At 40.3% G+C, this 26,112-nt stretch overlaps 1 long non-coding RNA gene and 5 gene segments (V, D, J or C); 5 read left to right on the forward strand and 1 right to left on the reverse strand.

Annotated features, from left to right (window-relative positions):
* Nucleotides 1-372: 372 nt before the first annotated feature.
* On the forward strand, nt 373-1,114 carry LOC117501730. The segment is given in 2 exon segments: nt 373-611; nt 694-1,114. Coding segments are annotated over 2 exon segments (384 nt in total).
* Nucleotides 1,115-4,611: 3,497 nt separating this feature from the next.
* LOC117501732 lies at nt 4,612-5,144 on the forward strand. The segment is given in 2 exon segments: nt 4,612-4,681; nt 4,837-5,144. Coding segments are annotated over 2 exon segments (360 nt in total).
* Nucleotides 5,145-6,468: 1,324 nt separating this feature from the next.
* Nucleotides 6,469-23,367, forward strand: LOC117501727. The segment is given in 4 exon segments: nt 6,469-6,698; nt 6,781-7,101; nt 21,638-21,673; nt 22,933-23,367. Coding segments are annotated over 4 exon segments (735 nt in total).
* The window catches only part of LOC117501724, a 43,327-nt gene continuing 29,933 nt past the window's right edge, over nt 12,719-26,112 (forward strand). Inside the window, 2 exon segments of the V gene segment in view lie at nt 12,719-12,881; nt 12,964-13,282. Of these exon segments, the coding sequence occupies nt 12,830-12,881; nt 12,964-13,282 (371 nt within the window).
* On the reverse strand, nt 13,149-21,671 carry LOC117501735. Its single transcript, XR_004558074.1, has 3 exons — nt 21,642-21,671; nt 13,919-13,926; nt 13,149-13,280 (listed from the first exon to the last, which is right to left on the reverse strand). It is a non-coding gene; the product is annotated as an uncharacterized LOC117501735 (long non-coding RNA).
* LOC117501733 lies at nt 16,621-17,176 on the forward strand. The segment is given in 2 exon segments: nt 16,621-16,723; nt 16,869-17,176. Coding segments are annotated over 2 exon segments (360 nt in total).

The following is a 26,112-nucleotide window of genomic DNA, read 5'->3' on the forward strand; positions in this document are numbered from 1 at the left end:
GTCAAGATCAAAGAAGTCTATTCAAAGAAATAATTAACAGCTCATTTACATGATTTAAATGTTTTGTCTTTCAGACTGAAACTTGTTTGTTGTCGTGGTTCAGCAATGATGCACATCTGTTGCCATGGTGACTGCCCTGAGAGGGTTTCTGGTCTTGGAGGTGGATCTGTAAAGAACCACAACCAGAATCAAAATCAAACTGAAACCATTGTGTGATCCATTGATTTTTCTTTTTAATCTTTTAAAACTCTTTGCAGACTTCAACAAGTCTGTTAATGAATCTGTGACTTTGGAAATAATAAACTAAAAACTGAAATCAGTTCCCGTCTGTAAAATGAAAATTAGAACTTTGACAGAAAGCAACAAATATTAGAACTACGACTTACTTAATCAATACTCTGATCAAGTCATTGATCAGCAGCGTCATCAAAGTGATCAAGTTGCTGTTGGACAGTTGGAGCCACTTTGCATCAGCAGCATCACGCTCCAGTGCTCTGAGACACTTTATAGTCCTGACAGCTGAACACTGGATGACTGACAGCTGTCAATCAACACCAACATGACTCTGATCTCCGTCCTCATCTGGACTCTGCTCTGCTGCTGCTTCACAGGTAAAGTCCACACAACCAAAGTCGTCTGTTTGAAATGAAGCTGATGAATCCATGAGGCTGATTTCAGTTTTTGTCTCTTCAGAGTCCAGAATCCAGGTCACAGTGACTCAACCTGAAGCAGTCACATCTGCTCCAGGAGGCTCCACCACCATCACATGTACAACCAGTCACAATGTTTACCATGATTCATCAGGTTTTGGATTATCCTGGTACCAACAGAGAGACGGAGAAACTCCTAAACTGCTCATTTATCTTGCGAGCAGCCGAGCATCAGGGACCCCAAACCGTTTTTCAGGCAGTGGATCAAACTCTGACTTCAGTCTGACCATCAGTGGAGTCCAGGCTGAAGATGCTGCAGTTTATTACAGTCTGGGTGTTTTTGATAGCAGCAAGTACGAGCTGCTCACACAGTGAAAAAGCATCGTACAAAAACCTCCCTCAGTCAGACTGAACAGGAACTGAAGTTTCTGCTGCAGCTGGAAGCTTCTGCACAAACTCAAAGACTTTAAAACTCACTGTGAGGATTTTTATCAAACACTTTATAGAGAAACAGCACAATTTGAAAAATGCTCCCATGTTTAATGAAACACTTCAAGTTCATGAAAAAAAATGTAAAAAGGAGAAATTAAAAATCTGATTTTTTTTTTTTTTTTTTTTTTTTTTACATTCAAATGATACCATTTCTAATTAAATGAATAGATACAAGAAATAAATCAGTAAAAATTTAGGGAAAAATCAATTAAAACAGTAATTACAAGATAAGCAAAGCAGATATGAGCTAATGTTGCTAATTACATGGGCTGAACTGCCCAACATTGTCCTAATTATGAGATTTTTGAGTTATTGTTGCTTCTGTGTGCTGAATAAATTAATTAATTCATTCTGAACTATCACATCATTCCAGCAGGGAGCGGTAAATCATCTTTATATTAAAGCATGAGTACGCGATTTTATTTAGTAAGTTCAATGTAAGTACATAAATACATTAAAAATACATGGATGACACAAAAAAGTAAAAACACTTATTTCTATTGTGGTCCATTTTAAAATCCAATCATAAAATAGAAATAATAATAATAATAATAATAATAATAATAATAATAATAATAATAATAATAATAATGTGTATATGATAACAAGAACCTAAAACATTAACAGAGTAAATTAACATAAACAAAATTCAAATTAACTTCAAAAAAAGTTGAGTTCTTATGTTGAGGTTAAAGGTCTAAGGTTCAAAAAACATTCTGGACTCTGTTGACTCCCTAAACAAAACATGAATTATCCACAAACTGTGAATTGAAAAATGTGAATACTAAAAAAAAATATCCTGAAACGTGAACACAGGTCAAAAAACGTGAATTACTTCCCAATTTGTCGTATGTGCTTGGCTGAGGAGTCAATGGTGCAAATATCTGTGGGATTATGACGGCGCGCCTCTCACTTTCATTGCACCACGAGGCTTCACGCTGCCCCTCGACTCAAGTGCAGGACATTGACACTTTCATCAGCCAAGTTCTGAGAGCAAATGCCTTATTGGCTACAAAATTATTATTTTCTATCGTGTGGCATCCAGCGGGACAACGTGGGACACATTAGCATGACAAACTGTGTGGCAGTGGGGGGGACCTTTCACGTCCCCTATTATTAGTGGGTGAACAATCCAACGCCTGGTGAATTCTGCTTCATGATAACTGGAAGAGTCGACATCAAAGGATCAAAAAGTGACGTCGCTATGAACGCTTGGCCGCCACAAGCCAGTTATATCATCCCTGTGGTACCTTTTCTGACACCTCTGCTTAAAACACAAAACATAAGAAGGATCATGAGGCCCCACTTTCACAGTCTGTACTCGCAAAGAAAATCAAGATGAAGTGAGTTTCTGCCCTCCTGCTCCACGGGAGGTTTCTGTCCCCCCTGAGTTCACCTTAAGACACCTGCATTTGACAGGTGTATCATCCTCCTCCTGCCACTGTCCCCAGAGCAGGTCACACCCAGCGGGGCCGGTGTTCTGTCGAGATGAGGTGCGTCGTCGAGATAAGGTTCCTCGCGTAACTGCATATGTGTGCACTGAAGAAAATTACTTGACAAAGTTCGCTTATTTTAATGGGCAAGTAAATGTATAAACTGTTCATCCGAATGTAGTAATGTCTAAAATTTACTCACTATAAAATGATAGTAAGTCCCTTCGGCTGCTCCCTTGTTTGCACTCGGGGTCGCCACAGCAAATCCAAGGTGGATCTGCATGTTGAATTGGCACAAGTTTTACACCGGATGCCCTTCCTGACGCAACTCCACATGGAGAAATGTGGCAGGGGTGGGATGTGAACCCAGAACCTTCTGAAATGAAACCAAGCGCATTAACCACTTGGCCACCACCCCTGCACTCACTATAAAATTATTACATTTATGCTCCTAACGTAAAATACAGAAAATGTTTTACTCACTGGGCTATAAATACACTAAATACAATTAATAAAAAAAAAAAACTTTGACGGAAAAAAAACAAAATGCGCATGCGCAGTTGCACGTCGAGTGAATTACATCATCTCCCCATGTGCAGTTGCGTGAGGCACCTCATCTCGACGGGTAACGTCTTCAAGTCCGGGGTACAGCGATGTGCGGATGCACAATAGCGCAGCGCACCTCATCTCTACGGGACACTGGCGCTTAACACCAGAAGAAGGAGCCCATTCAGGGCTTGTCTCCTCACCATAGTGACACCCCCCCAAAATATATATACGAGGTCTGTCCGTAAACTATAGGTCCTTTTTATTTTTTGCAAAAACCATATGGATTTGAATCATGTATGATTGCATCAGCCAAGGTTGAACCCTCGTGCGCATGCGTGAGTTTCCCCACGCCTGTCGGTGATGTCATTCGCCTGTGGGCACAGCTTGTGGGAGGAGCGCTCCACCCCCCTCGTCGGATTTTTTTCTTGTGAGAAAATGGCCGAACGCGTGGAGCAGCGTTACTGCATTAAATTCTGCCAGAAACTTGGCGACAGCCAGGCAGAAACTATTCGAAAAATCCAAACAGCTTTCGGAGATGAAGCCATGAGCAGCACACGGATTAAGGAGTGGTACAACCGGTTTAAAGACGGGCGCGTAACGGTGGAGAGCGAGCCGCGCTCCGGTCGGCCATCAACGAGCCGAAATGACGAGATCGTTTCCAAAGTGCACGCTGTGGTTATGCGGGATCGTCGCTTGACTGTCCGAGAAATTGCTGAGGAAGTGCACATTAGCAAGACTTCGGCACATTCCATCATAACGGACGATTTGGGCATGAAACGAGTGGCGGCGAAGTTCGTGCAGAGGTTGCTGACGGCGGAGCAAAAGCACCTCCGTGTGGAAGTCTCACAGGACATGCTGGACTCCATTTATTTTTTTTTTTTTTTGCAGAGATAGGATTTGCGTTCAAAATAACCTGAAGTAATTGATCCTTAAACTGAAATCCGTAAACTACTTAAAGTAAAAGAAAATATATATCATGAATGATATTAACCACTGGCGACTTCCGTTTTGTGAGAACTGTGATCATGTTTTGTGTGATATTTTATTGTGAGCAAAATTATTAACGGTTCACAGATATTAACGGTTTGCATGAATTTTCATTAATGGTTTGCTGAAGATTCATGATTTGTAGCAGATTCATGTCTTGGGGGTCAACAACTCACACAGCGTTCCAACTCATTATAGAAATTTTGCATAATTTATTACCACCCTTGAAAAATGTCAGCTCCCTATTTTATAAACACTCCCCAAACCACAACTCATGGATCCCCATGGACAACACATTAAAGGTCTTAATGTGTGTCACATGGTGTGTTCTGGGGAGGGGGGAGGTGCTGTGATCTGTGGTGTTTTTTTTTTGTTTTTTTTGTCACAGTTTTTGTTTTATATCGATATGAACAGGAAACAGTACATTTGTGTTTGCATATCTGTTCCACCTCTCTGCCTCCAGCCGTTAAGAGTCCAGTGGGGACCAGTTTCTGTCCAGGTCTTTCAGGTCCACAGTGATGATGAGGTTCCTGGTTCTCCTGCTGGGCTCTGTGGGTCTTCTGGTTCATGGTGAGACTCTTCTGAAAACTTTGCTCCAAGATGAAACCAGTTTGAGCACAAATACAGAAACAGATTGAAAGAAAAGCTTCTCTTCAGCTTTTATACTGATCTTCTCCACACTGGATTTGTCTCAGTCACTCTTCTTCTCTTTTCATGTTTTCCAGGTTCATCAGGAGAAATCGTCCTGACTCAGTCTTCTGAGTCTCAGTCTGTCAGTCCAAGACAGACCATCTCCATCACATGTAGAACTAGTTCAAGTGTTAGTAACTACCTCCACTGGTACCTTCAGAAACCTGGAGAAGTTCCTAAACTCCTGATTTATTACGCTACAAACCGTCAGTCTGGAGTTTCAGATCGTTTCAGTGGAAGTGGGTATGGGACTGACTTCAGTCTGAAAATCACTGAAGTCCAGACTGAAGATGCAGCAGTTTATTACTGTCAGCAGAGTAACAGCTTCCCGTTCACACAGTGATTTAACGTTGTACAAAAACCTCCCTCAGCTGGAGAGGAACTGATCTCAGTCACCAACCACACTGAAAATAAAACACTACAAACAAGACCTAAAATTAGGAATTCATCATGTTTCAATCTTCCAATTCAGGAGAGTTTATTTTGGTCACTAAAGTTTGAAAAATTCACCAGTGTGCTGCCATAAAATTAACTGAACTCACACTTAATCACAACTTAAAATAAATCTTCTTAAATAGGTAAAGTTTTAAATGTTGTGAAAACAATGATTTAAAAATAAATAATTATTTTTTCAAAATTTATGTTTTAATTATTTTCTCTTAAAAATGACATCTTTTCGTAAGCAAACAAACTCATTGAAGTTTAACAAAGAATTTAATGAAATTTTGGGTATAAAAAAATTGGAATCAACCAACAACAGTTGCTCTCCAAAAACAAAAAAGTCTGTTATAATGAGAGCACTTCATGAAGATAAATTTGTTTTTATGTGGGCACTTGTTGAAAATCTTTATGTAAAGGTTTTTGCAATTTGTTGTTTGTTAAATATTTAACATTGGGGTTGTTCTCTCAGAATTCAGAAATATGATTTTATTTTTAGGGTTTATAGACTCTAATTTTATTTTAAGGTTGTATAAAAAACTGGAAATGTAGAAAATCTGGTGTCTAAACTTAATATAAAATAATTAATATGGGACAAATTGATGTGATGTTGCTGAAATGCAGAAATTTCTCTTTATTTAGATTATTAGTGGCATTTACAGTCACTTCAAACCAATGTACTTAAATTTGAAGTTTAACTTACATTCTCTAAATATTTTATCTTTAGCACTGAAACTTGTCTGTTGTCGTGGTTCAGCAGCTGAGAGGAGGAAGTGAAACATGAAAAACCATTTTATTCACGGTTTCCCACTGCAGAGTCATCTGATCCAGATCAGCAGGACCAGAATTCTTCTCTGAATTAATTTTGGATGAACATCTGTAATTCTCATGCAGCTAATAACGGCTTCATGTTAGACAAGGTTCTGGTCTGGGAGGGAGACAGCAGCAGCGCCACCCTGAGGCTGCTGCAAAAACAAGGTCAGGTCACTTATGAATGTTGATGTTCTGGTTCACCGAACCACATCCAGAATGATAAGAAACTGACAAACATCATGAAGTGAAAATCGTTCAGCTGATTTTCAGTTTAATCTTTTAAAACTCTTTACAGAATTCAACAAGTCTGTTGATGAATCTGTGACTCTGGAAATAATAAACTAAAAACTGAAATCAGTTCCAGTCTGTAAACTTTGACAGAAAGCTTCACAGAAAGTTCCACATCAGAACTATGACTTACTTAATCAATACTCTGATCAAGTCATTGATCAGCAGCATCATCAAAGTGATCAAGTTGCTGTTGGACAGTCGGAGCCACTTTGCATCAGCAGCATCACGCTCCAGTGCTCTGAGACACTTTATAGTCCTGACAGCTGAACACTGGATGACTGACAGCTGTCAATCAACACCAACATGACTCTGATCTCCGTCCTCATCTGGACTCTGCTCTGCTGCTGCTTCACAGGTAAAGTCCACACACCCAAAGTCGTCTGTTTGAAATGAAGCTGATGAATCCACGAGGCTGATTTCAGTTTTTGTCTCCTCAGAGTCCAAAATCCAGGTCACAGTGACTCAACCTGAAGCAGTCACATCTGCTCCAGGAGGCTCCACCACCATCACATGTACAACCAGTCACAATGTTTACCATGATTCATCATATCATTATTTATCCTGGTACCAACAGAGAGACGGAGAAACTCCTAAACTCCTCATTTATCGTGCGAGCACCCGAGCATCAGGGACCCCAAACCGTTTTTCAGGCAGTGGATCAAACTCTGACTTCAGTCTGACCATCAGTGGAGTCCAGGCTGAAGATGCTGCAGTTTATTACTGTCTGGGTCTTTTTGATTCCAGCAAGTACGAGCTGTTCACACAGTGAAAAAGCATCGTACAAAAACCTCCCTCAGACTGAAGAGGAACTGAAGTTTCTGCTGCAGCTGGAAACTTCTGCACAAACTCAAAGACTTTAAAACTCACTGTGAGGATTTTTATCAAACACTTTATAGAGAAGCAGCACAATTAGAAAAATACTCACATGTTTAATGAAACACTTCAAGTTCATGAAAAAAATTAAAAAGGAGAAATTTAAAAATCTGATTTTTTTCTTTACATTCAAATGATACCATTTCTAATTACATGAATAGATACAAGAAATAAATCAGTACAATTTAGGGAAAAATCAATTAAAACAGTAATTACAAGATAAGCAAAGCAGATATGAGCTAATGTTGCTAATTACATGGGCTGAACTGCCCAACATTGTCCTATTTATGAGATTTTTGAGGTATTGTTGCTTCTGTGTGCTGAATTAATTAATTAATTCATTCTGAACTATCACATCATTCCAGCAGGGAGCGGTAAATCATCTTTATATTAAAGCATGAGTACGCGATTTTATTTAGTAAGTTCAATGTAAGTACATAAATACATTAAAAATACATGGATGACACAAAAAAGTAAAAACACTTATTTCTACTGTGATCCATTTTAAAATCCAATCATAAAATAGAAGTAATAATAATAATAATAATAATAATAATGTGTATATGATAAGGCGCGCCTCTCACTTTCATTGCACCACGAGGCTTCACGCTGCCCCTCGACTCACGTGCAGGACATTGACACTTTCATCAGCCAAGTTCTGAGAGCAAATGTGTTATTGGCTACAAAATGATTATTTTCTATCGTGTGGCATCCAGCGGGACAACGTGGGACACATTAGCATGATGATTTGTGTGGCAGTGGGGGGGACCTTTCACGTTCCCTATTATTAGTGGGTGAACAATCCAACGCTTGGTGAATTCTGCTTCATGATAACTGGAAGAGTCAACACTGAAGGATCAAAAGCGACGTCGCTATGAACGCTTGGCCGCCACAAGCCAGTTATATCATCCCTGTGGTACCACCTCTTGCTTAAAACCCAAAATGTCAGAAGGATCATGAGGCCCCACTTTCACAGTCTGTACTCACAAAGAAAATCAAGAGGAAGTGAGTTTCTGCCCTTCTGCTCCACGGGAGGTTTCTGTCCCCCCTGAGTTCACCTTAAGACACCTGCATTTGACAGGTGTATCATCCTCCTCCTGCCTCTGTCCCCAGAGCAGGTCACACCCAGCGGGGCCGGTGTTCTGTCGAGATGAGGTGCGTCATCGAGATAAGGTTCCTCGCGTAACTGCATATGTGTGCACTGAAGAAAATTACTTGCAAACTTCGCTTATTTTAATGGGCAAGTAAATGTATAAACTGTTCATCCGAATGTAGTAATGTCTGAAATCTACTCACTATAAAATGATAGTAAGTCCCTTCGGCTGCTCCCTTGTTTGCACTCGGGGTCGCCACAGCAAATCCAAGGTGGATCTGCATGTTGAATTGGCACAGGTTTGACGCCGGATGCCCTTCCTGACGCAACTCCACATGGAGAAATGTGGCAGGGGTGGGATGTGAACCCAGAACCTTCTGAACTGAAACCAAGCGCATTAACCACTTGGCCACCACCCCTGCACTCACTATAAAATTACAAGTATTTTTAACCTGGAGTTAGCTTATTTCGACAGGCAAAATATACATATACATACATTTATGCTCCTAACGTAAAATACAGAAAATGTTTTACTCACTGGGCTATAAATACACTAAATACAATTAATAAAAAAAAAAAAAACTTTGACGGAAAAAAAAACAAAAAAAAAAACCAAAATGCGCATGCTCAGTTGCACGTCGAGTGAGTTACATCATCTCCCCATGTGCAGTTGCACGAGGCACCTCATCTCGACGGGTAACGTCTTCAAGTCCGGGGTACAGCGATATGCACAATAGCGCAGCGCACCTCATCTCTACGGGACACTGGCGCTTAACACCAGAAGAAGGATCCCATTCAGGGCTTGTCTCCTCACCATAGTGACACCCCCCCCAAAATATATATACGAGGTCTGTCCGTAAACTATAGGTCCTTTTTATTTTTTGCAAAAACCATATGGATTTAAATCACGTGTGATTGCATCAGCCAAGGTTGAACCCTCGTGCGCATGCGTGAGTTTCCCCACGCCTGTCGGTGACGTCATTCGCCTGTGGGCACAGCTTGTGGGAGGAGCGCTCCACCCCACTCGTCGGATTTTTTTCTTGTGAGAAAATGGCCGAACGCGTGGAGCAGCGTTACTGCATTAAATTCTGCCAGAAACTTGGCGACAGCCAGGCAGAAACTATTCGAAAAATCCAAACAGCTTTCGGAGATGAAGCCATGAGCAGCACACGGATTAAGGAGTGGTACAACTGGTTTAAAGACGGGCGCGTAATGGTGGAGAGCGAGCCGCACTCCGGTCGGCCATCAACGAGCCGAAATGACGAGATCGTTTCCAAAGTGCACGCTGTGGTTATGCGGGATCGTCGCTTGACTGTCCAAGAAATTGCTGAGGAAGTGCACATTAGCAATACTTCGGCACATTCCATCATAACGGACGATTTGGGCATGAAACGAGTGGCGGCGAAGTAGTTCGTGCCGAGGTTGCTGACGGCGGAGCAAAAGCACCTCCGTGTGGAAGTCTCACAGGACATACTGGACTCCCAGCTTTATGGACAGCATAATCACCGGAGATGAGTCCTGGGTGTACGGGTACGACCCGGAAACCAAATTTCAGTCGTCACAGTGGAAGCATTCCACGTCGCCAAGACCGAAGAAGGCGCGCCAAGTGCGCAGCAACATCAAGGTAATGCTGACTGTTTTTTTTTTTGACTCCCGTGGTACGCACCACAGGGTCAAACAGTAACAAAGGAGTATTACAGGGATGTCCTCCGTCGTCTACGTGATAGTGTGCAGCGCAAGAGACTGGAGTTGTGGGCCGGAGGAAATTGGTGCCTCCACCACGACAACGCGCCAGCTCATTCCTCTCATTTAATTCAGACTTATTTGACCAAAAACCAGACTCCGGTGGTGCCTTACTCCCCTGACATGGCCCCTTGTGACTTTTGGCTCTTCCCAAAACTTAAAATACCATTAAAAGGAACCCGATTTGAGACAAGAGAGGACATTATGGCTGCGATGACGGCGGAGCTGTGCGCCATCCCGAAAAAGGCGTTTTTGGAATGCTTCCAACAGTGGCGACAACGCTGGGAGAAGTGTGTGGAGTCCCAAGGAGAGTACTTCGAGGGTGATTAGGTTTCCAACCCTCCAGGTAAGCCAGTTTTTTTTTCCCAGCCAATGGTCCGATACTTTTTTGGACAGACCTCGTATATATATATATATATATATAATTTTTTTTTTTGCAGAGATAGGATTTGCGTTCAAAATAACCTGAAGTAATTGATCCTTAAACTGAAATCCGTAAACTACTTAAAGTGAAAGAAAATATATATCATGAATGATATTAACCACTGGCGACTTCTGTTTTGCGAGAACTGTGATCATGTTTTGTGTGATATTTTATTGTGAGCAAAATTATTAACGGTTCACAGATATTAACGGTATGCATGAATTTTCATTAATGGTTTGCTGAAGATTCATGATTTGTAGCAGATTCATGTCTTGGGGGTCAACAACTCACACAGCGTTCCAACTCATTATAGAAATTTTGCATAATTTATTACCACCCTTGAAAAATGTCAGCTCCCTATTTTATAAACACTCCCCAAACCACAACTCATGGATCCCCATGGACAACACATTAAAGGTCTTAATGTGTGTCACATGGTGTGTTCTGGGGAGGGGGGAGGTGCTGTGATCTGTGGTGTTTTGTTTTTTTTTTTGTCACAGTTTTTGTTTTATATCGATATGAGCAGGAAAGAGCACATTTGTGTTTGCATATCTGTTCCGCCTCTCTGCTTCCAGCCGTTAAGAGTCCAGTGGGGATCACTTTCTGTCCAGGTCTTTCAGGTCCACAGTGATGATGAGGTTCCTGGTTCTCCTGCTGGGCTCTGTGGGTCTTCTGATTCATGGTGAGACTCTTCTGAAAGCTTTGCTCCAAGATGAAACCAGTTTGAGCACAAATACAGAAACAGATTGAAAGAAAAGATTCTCTTCAGCTTTTATGCTGATCTTCTCCACACTGGATTTGTCTCAGTCACTCTTCTTCTCTTTTCATGTTTTCCAGGTTCATCAGGAGAAATCGTCCTGACTCAGTCTCTTGAGTCTCAGTCTGTCAGTCCAAGACAGACCGTCTCCATCACATGTAGATCCAGTTCAAGTATCAGTAACAACCTCCACTGGTACCTTCAGAAACCCGGAGAAGTTCCTAAACTCCTGATTTATTACGCTACAAACCGTCAGTCTGGAGTTTCAGATCGTTTCAGTGGAAGTGGATCTGGGACTGACTTCAGTCTGAAAATCAATGAAGTCCAGACTGAAGATGCAGCAGTTTATTACTGTCAGCAGAGTAACAGCTTCCCGTTCACACAGTGATTTAACGTCGTACAAAAACCTCCCTCAGCTGGAGAGGAACTGATCTCAGTCACCAACCACACTGAAAATAAAACACTACAAACAAGACCTAAAATTAGGAAATTATCATGTTTCAATCTTGAAATTCAGGAGAGTTTATTTTGGTCACTAAAGTTTGAAAAATTCACCAGTGTGCTGCCATAAAATTGACTGAACTCACACTTAATCACAACTTAAAATAAATCTTCTTAAATAGGTAAAGTTTTAAATGTTGTGAAAACGATTTAAAAATAAATAATTTTTTTTCAAAATTTATGTTTTAATTATTTTCTCTTAAAAATAACATCTTTTCGTAAGCAAACAAAGTCATTGAATTTTAACAAAGAATTTAATGAAATTTTGGGTATAAAAAAAATTGGAATCAACCAACAACAGTTGCTCTCCAAAAACAAAAAAGTCTGTTATAATGAGAGCACTTCATGAAGATAAAATTGGTTTTATGTGGGCACTTGTTGAAAATCTTTATGTAAAGGTTTTTGCAATTTGTTGTTTGTTAAATATTTAACATTGGGGTTGTTCTCTCAGAATACAGAAATATGATTTTATTTTTAGGGTTTATAGACTCTAATTTTATTTTAAGGTTGTATAAAAAACTGGAAATGTAGAAAAATCTGGTGTCTAAACTTAATATAAAATAATTAATATGGGACAAATTGATGTGATGTTGCTGAAATGCAGAAATTTCTCTTTATTTAGATTATTAGTGGCATTTACAGTCACTTCAAACCAATGTACTTAAATTTGAAGTTTAACTTACATTCTCTAAATATTTTATCTTTAGCACTGAAACTTGTCTGTTGTCGTGGTTCAGCAGCTGAGTGGAGGAAGTGAAACATGAAAAACCATTTTATTCACGGTTTCCCACTGCAGAGTCATCTGATCCAGATCAGCAGGACCAGAATTCTTCTCTGAATTAATTTTGGATGAACATCTGTAATTCTCATGCAGCTAATAACGGCTTCATGTTAGACAAGGTTCTGGTCTGGGAGGGAGACAGCAGCAGCGCCACCCTGAGGCTGCTGCAAAAACAAGGTCATCAAAGTGATCAAGTTGCTGTTGGACAGTCGGAGCCACTTTGCATCAGCAGCATCACGCTCCAGTGCTCTGAGACACTTTATAGTCCTGACAGCTGAACACTGGATGACTGACAGCTGTCAATCAACACCAACATGACTCTGATCTCCGTCCTCATCTGGACTCTGCTCTGCCGCTGCTTCACAGGTAAAGTCCACACAACCAAAGTCGTCTGTTTGAAATGAAGCTGATGAATCCCAGAGGCTGATTTCAATTTTTGTCTCCTCAGAGTCCAAAATCCAGGTCACAGTGACTCAACCTGAAGCAGTCACATCTGCTCCAGGAGGCTCCACCACCATCACTTGTACAACCAGTCACAATGTTTACCATGCTTCATCATATCATTATTTATCCTGGTACCAACAGAGAGACGGAGAAACTCCTAAACTCCTCATTTATGCTGCCAGCAGCCGAGCATCAGGGACCCCAAACCGTTTTTCAGGCAGTGGATCAAACTCTGACTTCAGTCTGACCATCAGTGGAGTCCAGGCTGAAGATGCTGCAGTTTATTACTGTCTGGGTGAATTTGATAGCAGCAAGTACGAGCTGTTCACACAGTGAAAAAGCATCGTACAAAAACCTCCCTCAGTCAGACTGAACAGGAACTGAAGTTTCTGCTGCAGCTGGAAACTTCTGCACAAACTCAAAGACTTTAAAACTCACTGTGAGCATTTTTATCAAACACTTTATAGAGAAACAGCACAAAGTTGAAAAATACACACAAAAACATGTTTAATGCTGTAATTCAAGTTCATGAAAATTATTTTTAGAAGGACAAACTTAATTAAAATAAATTAATATAAAAAATTTATAAAATTTTATAAAAAAAAAAAAAAAAAATTATTTTGTTCTTTCAAATGATACAAAGAGCTCCAGAAACAGTAAAAACAACAAAACACCAAATCACATAAAACAGACATTACAAAATAAAGAAATGAGGAAATACAATTTTCAAAATTTATATTTCATACAGCAAGATAAGAATTTCCATCATCACTGATTACATTTGTCCAAGAACAGAAAAGTTTGATGTCCAGAGTTAAAAATGTCAGTTGAATCAGCTGCAGATCTTCAGCCGGCAGAATGTTCAACAATATGGAAAAACTTGAGCAGTTGCTGTTTTCTCACTGATCTTTTGAACACACAGCAGGCCGACCCCCTGTGATCACAGCGTTCACACCGACACGTTCACCTGAAACAGCCCTGGAAAGAAACCAGGAGGAAAATCATCACTTTGATCAATTCCACACAAAATTCAAGCAGCTGAATTCTGAATCATCTTCAGATCATCTTAACATCAAAAATAAAACAATCAATTTTAGAAATAGGGGAGGTGATGGTCTAGTGGTTAAGCTTTGGGCTTGAGACCAGAAGATCCTCTTTTCAAATCCCAGCCTGACTTGAAAATCACTAAGGGCCCTTGGGCAAGGTCTTTAATCCCCTATTTCTCCCAGTGTATAGTGAGCGCCTTGTATGGCGATGGTGAATGTGAGGCATTATTGTAAAGTGCTTTGAGAGTGTGATGCAGATGTAAAAGCGCTATATAAATGCAGTCCATTTACCATTCAGTAGTTCAGCAGTTTGAATGAAAATCACTAAGGTGTGTCCTGAGCACCTTGTATGTCATGGTGAATGTGAAGCATTATTGTAAAGCGCTTTGAGCATCTGATGCAGATGGAAAGGCGCTATATAAATGCAGTCCATTTACCATTCAGTAGTTCAGCGCAGTTGGAACCAAAATGGCACCATGTCCTGAGTTGCTGCCACTCTCTCTAATCAAGGCACACTAGTTTGCACACAGTGTGTCCTTTACTCACCTTTCAAAGCATTTTGCCGTGATAGGAGTGAGAATCGTTAATTTGATTTGTTTTTTTGTTTCGTTTTGTTTTTGACACTGGTTTGATGGACTTGAAACAGTCAGTACAACAGCCTGACACAGTGAGGTGTGAAAGATGTCAGTGAAGACACAAAGCTGCTAGTCAGTGCAATACCTGAGCACCCATCATGGTATGCTGTTGGGGTCTATTCCTTTCCAAATATTCACTCTTCTCAGGGTTTTCTGGACATCAGCTGTGTTTCGACTGAGTTTTTGCTCTTCTGGAGGTGGAATAATTTTCCCTCACAGGTTACTTTAGAGAGTCTGTATTGTCTTCACAGGGTGGTGCAGCTGACAGTCTGTGATGGCCTGGAGACCCTGACAAAGGCATCTTTTAAGTTATTTCTGCTGTTTTTAAAATTTATTTTCAGAAGGGTGACTTTTGTTTTAATGGCTACACTTAAATGATGTTCATTTTCCAATAAACATTTAAACATTTGAATTGTTCTGACAGTATTTAGTTTTTGTTCTCTAAATTTTGGGGAAACTGTCAGACTGTTAACGGTTACATGAATGATTGTAAATGTATGACACATAATCACCTGATTATGTGTCAAAACTGATTATGTGTCAAAATTGTAGAGTTTTGATTCTCAGCCTTCAGGTGCCTTCAGCTGCATTTTTTTCTCCAGACTTTGATCTTGTTCTTTGACATTTTGGCTTTGAGGGTTTAAAGTCTTGGTCGACAATGTTTTGGTTTCTGTTAAATTTCCAAAGTAGTTTGAGTCCTTTCTGTAATAAAACTATTTGTATTCACATTTCAACAGTAAAATTTAAAGTGCTACACAAAACCTTTAGCAACAAAAACAAAATAAACAATAAAGTGCAGTAGATGGATACAAAGAAATTCAATGAAACTAACTCGTCTGTGGGGATCCATGGGTTCTCGATTGGGTAGTATTTATAAAATAAGTAGCTGACATTTTTCAAGGGTGGTCATAAATTCTGCAAAGTTTCTATAATAGTTTTAACTGAAAGTACAGTGAATTAAAATGAGAAAGCGTTGTTAATAATTGTATTTATTATTTGGCACATTTAGTTGATGTTACGTTTTACAACTGCCAAATTTGAGATATTTCCTTTAATCAGAGCTTGTCTGGTTATCAGGGACTGATTATTGGTTATATCAACAGCCATTGTTCACTGTTGTTACCTAATATCCCTAATTTCTCCAAAAATATTAGTCGTATCAACTTGCGGTGTTCATCCATGACCCAAAATACATGCACATACCAAACGGCAAAAATCAGCTCTCCACAGTTTCTCCGTGATCGAAGTTACTCACACAAGCACACACCTACACGGTGGCCACTTCACTTATAAACATATAGATGCTAAATTTATATCCTAAAACACAAATTATCACAGCTTTAGTGAGTGCACACTGTCGAGAACATGAGTCTTGAGTCTCTTCTGAAACATCTCACATGAACATAACTGCCTAATCTAAGTTGGTGAACTGTTCCACAACATGTGGTATTTGGGGGCCTGCAGGAGATAGTGGACCTTGTTTTTGAAGTGTAAGTGCCGGCACATTTGGTTCGACCAGCTCAGCAAAAATATCAACATACAACCATTCAGTATCTTTTCTGTCAGCAGTAGAACTTTAAAATCTGCTCTGATGTGCAAAGGCAGCCAGTGAAGAGAAGCCAACACTGGAGTGACATGGTTGAATCTTCAAGATCCAGTCAGATTCTGTTCCTGAGAAACCGGGAAAAACAGAGATTATTATTAGTAGTATTGAAAACAGCTGTTCTTGAATTTTTCTCACAATAAATCACATTCTGAATATAAAAGTCGTGCTCTTTGTCTCTTAAGGGTGGTAACTTCTGTTTTGAAAGATCATTATCATTTTTATCTCCGTTTGTTTGGGGGGTTTGGGCTTCGACTAGAACACTGCCTGATGTTAGTGTGGTTTTATTTTGTGAGGAACCGTGCAACACTATTTAGCCGGCAGGAAACAGTACATTTGTGTTTGCATATCTGTTCCGCCTCTCTGCTTCCAGCCGTTAAGAGTCCAGTGGGGATCAGTTTCTGTCCAGGTCTTTCAGGTCCACAGTGATGATGAGGTTCCTGGTTCTCCTGCTGGGCTCTCTGGGTCTTCTGGGTCATGGTGAGAGTCTTCTCTGAAAACTTTGCTTCAGGACAAAAACCAGTTTGAGCACAAATACAGAAAAAAATATTGAATGAAAAGATGTTCTTCAGGTTTCATGTTGATCTTCTCCACGCTGGATTTTCTTCTCTTTCATGTTTTTCAGGTTCATCAGGGGAAATCATTCTGACTCAGTCTGCTGACTCTCAGTCTGTCAGTCCAGGACAGACCATCTCCATCACATGTAGAACCAGTTCAAGTGTTGGTGGTTGCCTCAACTGGTACCTTCAGAAACCCAGAAAAGTTCCTAAACTCCTGATTTATTACGCTACAAACCGTCAGTCTGGAGTTTCAGATCGTTTCAGTGGAAGTGGGTCTGGGACTGACTTCAGTCTGAAAATCACTGAAGTCCAGATTGAAGATGCAGCCGTTTATTACTGTCAGCAGTGTAACAGCTTCCCGTTCACACAGTGATTTAACTTCGTACAAAAACCTCCCTCAGCTGGAGAGGAACTGATCTCAGTCACCAACCACACTGAAAATAAAACACTGCAAAGAAGACCAAAATTAGGAAATTATTGTATTTTGATCTTCAAATTCAAGGGTTATTGAGAGATTATTTTTAGTCAGCCAAGGTTTAAAGATGAATCAGTGTGCTGACAAAATATTTACTGAAATCACAGTGACTAACCTAACTTTTAAAAAATCTACTTTAGAAGATAAAGTTTTAAATGTTGTGAAAATAACTACAACCTCAATTCCAAAGAAGTTGGGACTTTGTGTGAAATGTAAATAAAAACAGAATACAATGATTTGCAAATCCTCTTCAGAATCAGAATCGCCTTTATTGTCATTGTAATTTGCACTACGAGATTTGAGTGCAACTCCAAGAAGGTGTTTTCCGTGGTGCGAGTAATTTTTAGCCAAATAAAAGATAGTGAAATTTAACACTAAATTATTCAGAGTATACGTACAACTAATATAAACATAAGATAAAATGAAATGAAATGTGGACCAAGTAAAATGTAAAATGAGAATTATATACAAATCTGGAATCATATTGCACGGGAATATTGCACATGGTTTACAGATATTGCACAAGAAACTTGAAGGTGCAGATTAGAGTGATTTGTTTTTGTTCAGAGCAGTGATCGCTCTGGGGAGAAAGCTGTCCCTGAGTCTGTTTGTCCTAGTTTTGATTGACCTATACCTTCGGGCGGAGGGTAGTAGGTCAAACAGGTGGTTGCTGGGGTGGGATGTGTCTTTGCTGATGCTGGCAGCTCTGCTGAGGTAGCAAGAGCTGGCAATGTCTTCCAGGCTGGGCAGAGAGCAGCCAGTGATCCCCTGGGCTGTTTTGATCACCCTCTGCAGCGCTCTCCTGTCTGCTGCTGAGAAACCCCCGTACCACGCTGTGATGAGGTACCGTACATCAGGATGCTTTTGATGATGGTTCTGTAGAACAACACCAGCAGCTTCTCCTCCAGATTGTTTCTCCTGAGCACCCTCAGGAAGTGGAGTCACTGCTGGACTTTCTTCACCACCACTGTGGTGTTGGCAGTCCAGGAGAGGCTGCCAGAGAGCTGCACTCCCAGTAACCTGATGGAGCTGACCCTTTACACACAGTCTCCTTGGATGTAGAGTGTGGCTGGGTCAGCCCTGTTCTTCCTGAAGTCCAGGATTATTTCTTTTGTTTTTGTGGTGTTCAGTGGCAGGTTGTTAGTTGAACACCAAGCTGTCAGTCAATTGACCTCGTCTCTGTAGTCGGTCTCATTTCCCCCCTGAAATGAGCCCGATCACGGTGGTATCATCTGCAGACTTTATGATGCTGTTTGTGGGATGGGTCAGAGAGCAGTCGTGTGTGTAAAGGGTGAACAGGAGGGGGCTCAGTACACAGCCTTGAGGGGAACCGGTGCTGAGTGTGATGGTGGAGGAAAGGTGGGGGACAAGTTTCACGGACTGTGAGGAAGTCCATGATCCACTGGCAGATGGGGGTGGAGATGCCCAGATGTGTCAGTTTCTGGACCAGGATCTCCGGGATGATGTGGTTGAAGGCTGAGCTGAAGTCCACAAAGAGCATCCTCACATAGCTCCCCTGGTGCTCCAGGTGGCTCAGCGCGGTGTGGAGAGCTGTGGTGATAGCGTCCTCTGTGGAGCAGTTTGCCCTATAGGCAAACTGGTGGGGGTCCAGAGTGGGAGGCAGACAGGCTCTGATGTGCTGAGAGACCAGTCTTTCAAAGCACTTCATGACCACAGGCGTAAGTGCAACAGGCCTGTAGTCATTTATGCTCTCCACTGTTGACTTCTTGGGGACTGGAATGATGGTGGAGGATTTGAGGCAGGGTGGAATGATGGCCTGCGACAGGGACAGGTTGAAGATGCAGTTTAAAACTCCAGCCAGTTGGCCAGCACACGCTTTCAGTACCTTTCCAGGTGCACCATCGGGGCCGGCCGCCTTCCTGGGGTTCACCGCCTTCAGCACACGTCTCACTTCGTGTGCCTGAAGTGTTAGCATGCTAGTGTTGGAGAGTGGTGGGTGTGGAGTTGCTGCTGGTCTGTCTGCTACGAAGCGGGCAAAGAAGTGGTTCAGCTCCTCTGCCAGCGAGGTGTCAGACCTAGCATTTCAGTTCCCAGCTGTCAGTCATCCATTGCTGATCAATGACTTGATCACAGTGTTGATTAAGTAAGTTGAAGTTTTGATGTGTAAATTTGTTGCTTTCTCTCAAAGTTCTAATTTTCATTCGTACAAACTGGAAATTATTTGTGTTTTTAGTTTATTATTTCCAAAGTCAATTCAATTTAATTTCAATTTATTAATTTATATAGCGCCATCTCACGACGCTATAGCGCTATCTCACGACAGAGTTGCTCAAAGGCACTTCACATAATACACAATTTATAACAGAGTAAATTAAAATCAAAAAGGCCACAATAAAAAGGTAAAACACAGTAAAATAAAAAGACATTACAAGGCAAACATAAAAACAGAATAAATTAATGATAAGACGGTTTAAAAAAGTGGGTCTTCAGTCTTGATTTAAAAATCTCCACCGTGTCGGACTGCCTTATAACTGCAGGTAGATCGTTTCAGAGAGTAGGGCCATGGTAAACGAAAGCTCTAAAGCCCACAGACTTCTTATTCACCCTTGGAACACACAGGAGCTCTGCGCCCTGCGAACGCAAGGGCCACGCAGGTATGAAGGGCTTAATCAAGTCCACCAGGTAGGAAGGAGCCAGTCCATGAACAATTTTATAGACCAGCAACAGGACTTTAAAATCCGATTTGGCGGAAACCGGAAGCCAGTGAAGGGACGCCAGAATGGATGTAATGTGGTCAAACTTTTTTCTTTGTGTCGAAAGTCTGGCAGCAGCATTCTTCACTAACTGTAGACCCCTAATGCTGGACAGCGGCAGACCAGAAAATAAAGCATTACAATAGTCCGATCTGGAAGAGATAAATGCATGTATCAGAGTCTCAGCATCAGCCATACACAGGATGGGATGAATCCTCGCTATGTTTCGCAGATGGAAGAAGGCAGTCCTCGTAATATCTCTAATGTGGAGGTCAAAGGACAACGTAGGATCAAAAAGAACCCATGATCCCTCATCTTGTTCATATGATGTATAACACATGAACCAAAACTAAGCGCCAGCTGGTCAAATTGATGCAGATGTCTGGCTGGACCAAGAACCATCATTTCAGGCTTATCAGAATTTAAGAGTAGGAAGTTACTAGACAACCAACTTCTCACAGATACAAGGAAATCTTCTAAGGACTTTATATGGGTAAGATTACCAGCAGTTATCTGCACGTACAACTGAGTATCATCAGCATAGCAATGAAAGGCAATCCCATAATGCCACAGAATATGCCCAAGGGACGCTATATAAAGTGAGAAAAGCAAGGGGCCTAACACAGACTCCTGTGGGACCCCAAATTTCATTTCACCAAGGCCAGAGGTAGTGTGATTATACACAACACAATGAGAACACTGGACAAGTATGATGTCAACTAAGCAAGGACACTTCCAGTAATCCCAAAGTAATTTCTCATCCTATCAAGTAAAACACGATGATCCACAGTATCAAACACAGCACTAAGATCTAAAAGCACCAAAACCATTGTGGTGTCCAAATCCAGTGCACAGAGAAAATCATTCACCACTCTAAGTGAAGTGAAGTTTTCTAAAAGCCGACTGAAGTGGCTCAAAAAGATGATTCTCAGTAAGATGGTCCACAAGATGCCATGAATCCACTTTTTCCAGAATTTTAGAGCAGAATGGCAGATTTGATATTTGCCTAGAATTATTCAATACACAAGGGTCAAGACTAGATTTCTTAAGCAATGGAAAGTCAGAGACTCATCACCAGACTTGCAGAAGTAAAGTGTTTGAAAAGAATAATCAGAAAAATCGGTCTATCATCAGCATAAAGTTTGAGAACATGCAGCAGGTGGACTGTGTGACCGCTGAGGCATCTCTTAGGTCACAGACTTCACAAGACACTGAGGACAGAACTGTGTCAGTGTGCACACAGAGGTTTTTGTACGACGACTTCTTCACTTTGTATCACTGTGGTACACATTCAGTGGAGGAACCAGACTGCATGTTGGAAGTAAGTACAAAGTTTGATGACTTTTACATTTTAATACTCAAACTTTCCTTTTCTTAAAAACGTCAAGAACAGATGGAATAATATATATATATAAAATTTTAATCCTCAGATATATATATAGGACAGTTTTCTCCAAAAGAAGGATGGAAATGTGAAACAAAATCAATCTCATTATTGCAGCCTTTTGTTGCAGAATATAAATCATATTTTAATACTTTTACATTTGGAACTGGAAGGTTTGTAGCTTTAGTTTTGTGTGGTGAAGTCACAGAGTGCACACAGAGGTTTTTGTATGACGACTTCTTCCCTTTGTATCACTGTGGCTCACGTTTGGTGGAGGAACCAGACTGCATGTTGGATGTAAGTTGCTGCACAAATTATAAAGGTTTTATCATTTGTTCTGCCTAAAACTGTGTCTGACTGGCTTCAGTAGATTTTAAATTTAAAATATCTCGATTTTATGTGCTTAAAATGTAAGTTTTCAGTTTTTCTGTTACATTGAAGTGAAACTTGCACAAATTAAATTCATTTTGTCATAGTTGTTTTTGTAGAACAAAAAATTATGAAGACTTTCAATATCACAAATGACAGTTTAATTCTATATTTCAGAAGACTGGCTTTTAATATTTTACTTACTTTGACCAAAGTGATGAGATTAAAATTTTCAAACACTTTTCAATTTTAAATATTTTATTCATGTGTAAATATTAAATTGTTGACTTTTTTTTTCTGACACTTTGTTGAGGAATGTTTAATTTTGAAATTAAAGTCTGATTTGTTAACTGCTGATTTTATGCTTTCTAAAATTATATTTCTTTAAAAGTGATGGAATAATGATTTTTTCCTTGAGCGTACATGTCAAAACTTATCTGTGCATCCCGGGTCCATGTGAAACCCACCAGAACTTATTGTTCGTTAATACTTTTAACTTTATGTTGGTCTTACAGTTATCTGAAATATAACTACAACAGGTCACTTTGCAGCTATTTGTAAAAGAAGAAAAAAAAGGCAAGAGTTTGACTAACAAAGAACTTTGATTTCTTTTTTTTTCCACTTGCAATAACTTTTTCAATAAAAGCTGCTCTGACAGTTGTGAAACACTCACAAAAAAGCACAATTTTTGGGGGGGCTGGGGGGAGAGTCTGAACACGTTATATCAAACTGAGGTCAAAGGGCACTCAATCAGAATAAAATTTGAGGGAATCCACAGGATTTACTCAAACTGGTTCAAAATAAGTGAAACTGAAGATAACTGTATCAGTGACAATTTTATTAAATTTCAGCTGAATGAGTAAAATGGTTCAGAAAATTTAACAATAAATGTACCGCTATGGGTCACTTGGACCACAAGTGGACTGATTAGGATTAAACCAGAAAACTTCTCATGTGTTCAAACTGCTTTTCTTCACATTTTAAAATCAGACACAGTGAGGAGGTTGATTCTTGCAGATGCTTTTATAAACTCGTTGGCTGTATTTTAGCTCATGTCTGGACTCTGTGCGTCTGATTTACACCTGAAACTTCTTAAAGGGAAGTGAAACAAAGTCTGACGGTTGGAGCAGAAAAACCATCTGACACAAACATGTTTGATTGACAGCTGTCTCCTTGGTTTCTCCTAGCTGGCACCTCTCCCACCCTGACAGTGCTGCCCCCCTCTGGTGAGGAGGTGCAAAAGGGGACGGCCACGCTCGTGTGTCTGGCCAACAAGGGCTTCCCCTCAGACTGGACTCTGGCCTGGAAGGTGGACGGCAGCAGCAGCAACTCATGGGAGGAGACCAGGAGCCCCGCGGTGCTGGAGGAGGGCGCCCTCTACAGCTGGAGCAGCACCCTGAGGCTCTCTGCAGACCAGTGGATGAAGGTCAACTCTGTGAGCTGTGAGGCCACTCGGGGCTCCCAGACTGCACTGTCAGAGACACTGAGGAGAGACCAGTGCTCCCAGTCCTGAGCCCACTCACTGGGACTCTGATACTGGTTTGACCCTCATCCTGCTCTCACTCTACAATATGTGTGTGTTTTGTCTTTTTCAATCATCGTTATGTGGAACATTTCAACATTACAAGACAATAAAGAGCATCAAAACCATTTCAGCTTTGTTCTTTGAATATTTGTCTAATTTGTGGTGATGGCGGTTCATTTCAGCCAAAACAAGGTCAACTTTTATTCTTTAGTGTCTCCAAGAAGTCACAGGGGTCCCTATGTCAGCTGTGCTGCCACAAATTCTACATTCACATATTTATTAAGATTTAAATCATAAACACCATGAGCTAAAACATTTAGACACAAGGAATTAAATCTATTTAATTATTAAATAAAGTTCACTTTAAAATTGATTGTATTTACTTAATATTATGAACTTACAAATTTAATTCTTATGACTTTTTTAAATGAAATTTTAAAATAGTTTTGTGTGTTAAATATCAATCAGAGATATCAAAATTCTTTAGTATGATATAATTTGTAGGTTTTACACACTTTACTGTGTTTAAGTGTGTTTACAAAAGCAAAAATGTTAAAAATGAACAAGCATCTGAACTTAATATCATAAAATAAGGATAATTGTGATGTGAAATTAACTCATGACTAAATGTGCAACAATTTTTAATGTTGTTAATGTCATATCTTATTCATTTTAGTTGTTTAAAAATTTTGTACAAAACTTTGATCTCAGTTTGATTGATAAGCACAAAACATGATATCATCAGCATAAATCAACATTTTAATTGATTCTATAACAACGAGTAATCCTTAAAGAGTATTTTGGAGTTTTAAGAGCTATTTATAGAGCTAATTGTGTAATTTTGTGTGAAACACCTTTATGTAATTTTGGTATACAGATATTTCTCTTTGGGGTTTGAATAGAGTATCTTCTATTCTGGAAGAGTAAAGATGAAAGAAAGCTGTTCAGAGTTCAGAGTTTTTTTCTTCAGTCAGAAATCTGAAAGTAGAAACAACAGAACACATTTCCTGTCTATTCAATGGAATAATTAACAGCTCATTTACATTATTTAAATGTTTTGTCTTTCAGACTGAAACTTGTTTGTTGTCGTTCAGCAATGATGCACATCTGTTGCCATGGTGACTGAGCTGAGAGGGGGAAGTGAAATATTAAACAAGAAACAACAGTTTCCACTGTTGAGTCATCTGATCCAGATCAGCATGACCAGAAGTCTTTTCTGAATCAATTTTGTATGAACTTTTGAAATTTTCAGGCAGATAAAAACGTCAGACTGGATTCTAGTCTTGGAGGAGGACAACAGCAGCGCCACCCTGAGGCTGCTGCAGGAACAAGGTCTGTCGAGAACCACAACCAGAATCAAATCAAACTGAAAACATCATATGATCCTTTGATTTTTCTTTTTAGTTTTTTTAAAACTCTTTGTAGACTTCAACAATTCTGTTGATGAATCTGTGAGTTTGGAAATAATAAACTAAAAAGTGAAATCAGTTGCAGCCTGCAAAATAAAAATTTGAATTTTGACAGAAAGTTTCAAATTTCCATATTAGAACTACGACTTACTTAATCAATACCCTGATCAAGTCACTGATCAGCAGCGTCATCAAAGTGATCAAGTTGCTGTTGGACAGTCGGAGCCACTTTGCATCAGCAGCATCACGCTCCAGTGCTCTGAGACACTTTATAGTCCTGACAGCTGAACACTGGATGACTGACAGCTGTCAATCAACACCAACATGACTCTGATCTCCGTCCTCATCTGGACTCTGCTCTGCTGCTGCTTCACAGGTAAAGTCCACACAACCAAAGTCGTCTGTTTGAAATGAAGCTGATGAATCCACGAGGCTGATTTCAGTTTTTGTCTCCTCAGAGTCCAAAATCCAGGTCACAGTGACTCAACCTGAAGCAGTCACATCTGCTCCAGGAGGCTCCACCACCATCACATGTACAACCAGTCACAATGTTTACTATTATTCATCATATTATTTGTTATCCTGGTACCAACAGAGAGACGGAGAAACTCCTAAACTCCTCATTTATGATACTAGCACCCGAGCATCAGGGACCCCAAACCGTTTTTCAGGCAGTGGATCAAACTCTGACTTCAGTCTGACCATCAGTGGAGTCCAGGCTGAAGATGCTGCAGTTTATTACTGTCTGGGTGCTTTTGATAGCAGCAAGTACGAGCTGCTCACACAGTGAAAAAGCATCGTACAAAAACCTCCCTCAGACTGAAGAGGAACTGAAGTTTCTGCTGCAGCTGGAAGCTTCTGCACAAACTCAAAGACTTTAAAACTCACTGTGAGGACTTGATACCATTTGATAGCAAATGATACCATTTCAAATGAAATGAACTGCCTCAAAGAATAAATCAGTAAAATTTAACAAAACATTAATCAATTAAAACAGTAATCACAAGTAAATTATGGAATTCATATTCAATACATATTTCATACATTATGAAAGTAGTTTCCAAACACTCCCCACCCCTTCCTTGTAGATATGCAAGACAGTCTGAGGTCAAGAGCACTCTGGAGCAGGTTTTCATCCATGGTTGTCTCTCAATCCTGACTCGTCTCCCAGTTCCTGCTGCTGACAAACATCCCCACAGCATGATTCTGCCACCAACATGCTTCACTGTAGGGATGTTGTCCTTCAGGTGCCTTTTGGCAAACTCCAGGTGGGCTGCCATATTGCTTTTACTAAGGAGTGGCTTAAATCTGGCCACTCTTGTATACAACAGTTCCAAACAGTTCCAGAAAATCTCTGTCAGTTGCTGTATGTCACGTTTTTGTGTATCTCGTAATGGACCAGAAATACAGACATACCGCTGGAAAAGTATTAG

This window comes from Thalassophryne amazonica, chromosome 20 (genome assembly GCF_902500255.1).
Source record: "Thalassophryne amazonica chromosome 20, fThaAma1.1, whole genome shotgun sequence".
NCBI lineage: Eukaryota > Metazoa > Chordata > Actinopteri > Batrachoidiformes > Batrachoididae > Thalassophryne > Thalassophryne amazonica.